This window comes from Pyxicephalus adspersus, chromosome 4, assembly GCF_032062135.1.
Source record: "Pyxicephalus adspersus chromosome 4, UCB_Pads_2.0, whole genome shotgun sequence".
Taxonomy (NCBI): Eukaryota; Metazoa; Chordata; class Amphibia; order Anura; family Pyxicephalidae; genus Pyxicephalus; species Pyxicephalus adspersus.
In genome coordinates this window covers 118301220-118306451 of record NC_092861.1, presented here as the reverse complement: position 1 = coordinate 118306451, position 5232 = coordinate 118301220, and the positions used below count along the sequence as shown (strand labels likewise).

The 5232-nt window shown below is 36.1% G+C and overlaps 1 protein-coding gene across 1 annotated transcript in view; it reads right to left on the bottom strand.

Annotated features, from left to right (window-relative positions):
• Positions 1–1404: 1404 nt before the first annotated feature.
• Positions 1405–5232, bottom strand: part of SPRTN (SprT-like N-terminal domain) — a 9849-nt gene continuing 6021 nt past the window's right edge. Inside the window, exons 4-5 of the mRNA XM_072409432.1 lie at positions 4156–4423; positions 1405–3168 (exon numbers count right to left, since the gene is read on the bottom strand). Coding sequence (XP_072265533.1) covers positions 2495–3168; positions 4156–4423 — 942 coding nt within the window. The 3' untranslated portion in view covers positions 1405–2494. The remainder of the gene's footprint in view (positions 3169–4155; positions 4424–5232) is intronic.

Below are 5232 nucleotides of genomic sequence, written 5' to 3'. Positions count from 1 at the left end.
AAAAAAAATGCCTTGCTTCTGTTATATTATTTATATATAACTTAGATATATTTATATACAAAGAAGCATGAAACCTAAGCAGTAATACTGACAAGTGTCAAAGCAAATGCAAACAAATTGTGTTCTTGGTACTGATGCAGCATCTGATTTAATCTACAATGCAATTTATTGGACCCAAAATAGAATCAGAAGTACATGTGGCTTCCTTGTTCTAGTAATTTATTACAGAAGGCCACTGATTACTATTAGTGTAATGTCCTATGTTGTTTATGCCATTCTTCCTGCCAGCACGGGGCTAAAACTATAATGCCAACAACTAGGTGGGTTGTAAGTAATGCTTTTGAGCTTTGGCTTGGTCCACATAATTTGTATGAGTGCCCTTGTATATTCCAATATATCAGTCATACCATGCAGATATTGCATCTGCAATTTAATATAAAGGCATGAGTAGTGACCACAGTTTGTCCAGGGTTAAGACATCATTTTAGTTCATTCCACTATCCAAGCTGTTCAATATAAAATCATTTTTGGATTCACAGAATGGATCCATTTGCACTGGATTTAGTTGAAAATCTTTTGACCCCTTTATTAAGATTACTTTATATTTTCACTCTTGGTAAGCAACACTTTTCATTGGCATTGTTCTGCATCACACCTGGTTCACCTTGGTTTTGCTGCCATCTGGTGGCACAGATATATAAGTGCATCTAGATTTCCATCAGACACATTTCATTATAAAACCCTGGGGGCATAATACAATCTCTGGATTTTCCTTTCTTGCATTTGTGATTTCGATTGTGTTTTGATGCACTGTAATGCATGTTTGCACATTTGTTGAGGAACATTCATTTGCTTTCTAATTTATATTAAAAGATGGCTTGGGTAATCACGGGTGTTTCATTCCAGGAGCAGGAAAATTCAGAAAAATATTTTAAACTGCATTATATATGTGTTGCACAAAGCATTAGGCAGCACAAAAGGACAGGTAATGTCCCATCAGCAAAAAATTATTACCTGCCTAATTACAATTTTTTAAGTGCGCTCACCTGTCCTTGTTCTATTGCAGGTGCTGCTGTCTTCTTTCCCTATTTCATTTTTGGCCACCTTGATTGGCTGGCCTGGTCTTGGTTTACTCAGCAAGGGAAACCTCAATGAGCACATTCCACAAATCATGTCATGTGATTGGAGCAAAATTGCAGAGCCATGCCTCTTTCTATCTTCATCTTTTGAAATAAAAATCAGATCAGCCAGATCCTCAGACCTGATCTTAAGACTACTGTATGGTACTTTCACAATATAGTATTTATAAATGAAAGTTTGTAATTCATGTATTGTGACTTTCCCTTGTAAAGAAGGTCTTTATGCTGATGCCTTGACTTCTACTTCAAAATAAAAACACACCAGTACAGTTATTGATAAATTAAATTTATTAAACATTTAAAAGAAACAAACACTTATAATAAATGTAAAGATGTAAGAACAAAGTGAACCTGTCCTGGGAGGAGCTAAAAACATGTTAGAAAGTGTCACTGCTTTGTTTATTTTTACAGCTGACTAGAGTTCAGATTTAAATCTTTATCTTAAAACAAATTTCTTCCAAGTCCCTGAAAAACAGATTATGTGGATAAAATACAAATTACCACGAACACGGGAGGACATTACCTGATTGGCACCAGACTCTGCTGTTTACAGTTTCCCTTAAAATACTACATGGGATCTCATTCAACCACCTGTCATGGCTCTCATAGCAGATGTCCATGTCAGTCGAGGAGACCCAAGAAATTGCACTTGGAAAAATGTCAAAATGAAAATGACAGATACATTCACCCCATAAAGATTATGCAGCTAACTTCAGGTGCTGTAAAAAGCTATCATAAGAAATAAGTAAGGATTTTGTCATTCTTGTCTTATGTGTGGTAAGGAAATGTTACAAGCACCATGTCATGAGAGGTGCGTCTTCTCCATGACCTATATGTGACACTTCATGACACTGGTAATTCTTAGGAAATCAGGTTCCTTAAACAACGAGCCTTTAAAGATGCACCCTCTGTCCTGTGTCACTGAAGCATGAGTTTCTTTGTGTTTACAGCTTACATATATAACACGGTATCCATAGGATATATAATACATATTGACGTACAGGTCAATGGACAGTGTTGTTGTTTATTACAGCTGAGGTTAACTGGGAAGAACACTCCACCTGTAGCCATGTGTGTCCACATGCAGCAATTCTACTGGGCACTGATATTTTTATGTTCATGTGCAACAAATAATAACATATAAAAAGAAGAACAGGAAATAAAGTCACAGCCTCCACCGATCTTCATTCACAAAAATTGCATTTCCACTTAGATATATGTCAGGTATATCTGAGAATTGCACCTTTTTGCAGCACAATGTAGAATCTTGGTTTGATGATTAATATCCATAAAATAGCGGTCTGGAAGTAAAAGCAATGACAAGTACTATATCATATTAGCTTTAAAACCTATTTTTATAATGATAAACAAGTGTCCAAGTGGTCATTTATTTCAGCTTCTGGGACCTCTGCTTTACATACAGGACAGTTCACTTTCTTTTGGCTGCTGGAGGAAGTTTCATTACTAGGTCTCTGCTGGTTAAAAGGCACATTTGTTGCTGGTTTATTTCCGCTACTGCTCACTCCTGATACGTTATGAAAAAAGTGCTTAATATCTTGACTGCCATCAACTTTGGGTCTTTTCGGAGCTCGGCCGTAAAGTCCTTCACTACTTGTTTCCCTTGAGGTAGACGGTGTACTCTGCGGTGAAGTTAGCATTTCAGATGAAATCCTCTTTTGTGATGCATTACCAGAAATATTACTTGTAGTCATCGTAGACGCTTTATTCCTGCTATTAGAAGGTAGTTTTACCGGAGATCCACCAACACTGACAAACATTTTGGTGTTAGCGACAGATATTTTAGGCCCCTTGGAACTGGGCATATTGCTCTGGGTTTTATTTGAGATTGTTGTAGTATAGTTTAGGATTCCGTTAATAGGATTTTTTGGCACAGGCTTGGAGACTTCCGGTGAAGAAGGAATGGCTTTCTGGACTCTATCACTTCCAACAGATTGACTGGATTCACCAAGCTTATAACCTTTACCACTGAATGGGATTATTGTACGAATGTCAACTCCTTCAGGTTTTTCTGCAACACAAAAATAGAAAATTAATATGCTGTTCAGTGTTATTAGTCCATGCACTGTATCTCTTCTACTACACTAGATTCTTTTTACACACTTAAAGATCATTTTCCTTCTGTACTGACATAAAAAAGGATATCACAATAACCTGAAAGGTCTTCAATAGCTTAAACTTTTTGGACCTTTGCATCATCATACTCAAGTTCCAGATGCCAGTACAAATTAACGTTTTGTATCCTTTCTTTTTTACCTGTTGTCACATAGCATTATGAAAGTAATAAAGCAGCATAAGCTAATTAGTTTACAATCAAATTCTCTCCAAAAACTCCACTTTCATTGCTCTGTTCACTTACAGCGTCTGTACATTTGAACGTCTACTAGACTCTGTAAATGACAGGTTTCATGTTTTATTAATACAAGCAAAAAAAGTGCTGGGGAACATAAAAGAAGAGAAATATGCAGGCAACTTTTTTGTAGAGTGGCAAAAATAAATAATGCACTAAATTATGTAGTCTGAAATTAGAATTAGCACAAAATTAGCAGCTTTTAATTGTTGAACTGCTCCCTAAGCTGTAACAGTTTTCTTACCAGTTTGTCTAGCCAATGGATTTTCCCCAAGAATCTGGCCATAGCACATAAGTGATTCTTACCAGGATCACTAATGTACTACTTACTGGATTCAATGAAATGGATCTCTTGCTGGTGAGACCAGCAAGATGTCACTACCCTGCTAGAAAGGAATTAGGGAACTTATACAATAAATTTGGCAAAATTTTTGGCCACCATTGTAGTAAATCAATAGAGGTGAGTGAGACCCCTTTTGTGTGATGTTGCTACTGCCCAATGTACCACAAGCTGCCAAATTCTATGTGTGTTATCAACCTAACTGCTATTTAGCTAGCAGGTTGACACCTCATTTAGATTTTTTTCTTTAACATTTAATAATAGAAAAGGAAAAAAAAATATGTGAAATAATATGAAAAGATTACTACCTTTTGTAATGCTCTTGGCCTGGCTTTCAGAAACATTCTCCTTTTTTTTCTTGTCTTTGTGAGAAGTGGCCTCTGGCTCTTTAATCTTTATGAATGTTCCCCCACAAGTTCTTTGATGGTCAGCCCACCAGGGATCATGTTTAGATGGTGCTCGGTTCATTGCACGTTTCACATATCCGAAAAATGGCTTTCTGGTCTGGCATGGGCCGTTACACCTCCACCAGTGTTTTCTGTGCTCATTTACTTCATCATGAAAACTGTGATAAACCTAATCAGGCATAAAAGAAAAAAAATCAAGTAAAATTACAATGTAAGTTGAAGCAGGAAAATAAATATATCATTCTACTTTATGATATGCCTGTTAGAAAACATTTATGTTAAGACTGACTCTATATACTTTGTGTCTTTAGTGGTCAAAAGCTGATTTATTGATAAGCTAAAAGAGTGCCTACAGACAACAAAGTTATTACATTGTTCCAATGTTAAGGTTGACAGCTAGTATTCTGAATTTATTCTATTTATTGTAAAGAAGCTAATGACCCGGCATTGCCCGGGTATTTATTTACTGCAATCCTATATTATACAGGAAAAGGAAAAAAATGAAGCTATAGTCTACGGTGTTGTTTTAATTTTTTGCCTTTGATTGCACTCGGCCAATTGCCTTATATTTTCCCAAATGCATTATTACAGGCCAGAAATTAGTAAAAGAGTCCAAAAAAATATGTAATATTATTAGCAAAAGGCAATACATACACACATACATACATGCAAATATACTTCTGACATATACCACAGCGCTGTACAAAGTTCAGCGGTGCACTCACGTGAGTCTGAGTCATATGTCTAGCATTTTTGGTTTGAAGGTCTCAATGCGTTTCCTAGTAATGACATACATACATACATCCAAATATAGCTCTGACATATAGCAAAGTGCTGTACAAAGATGGCAGGTGCACTCACGTGAGTCCCAGTCATATGTATGGCAAGTTTGGTTGAAATGTCCCCATGCGTTTTCGAGTGATGGCACATACATACAATTTTTATTTATATATATATATATATATATATATATATATA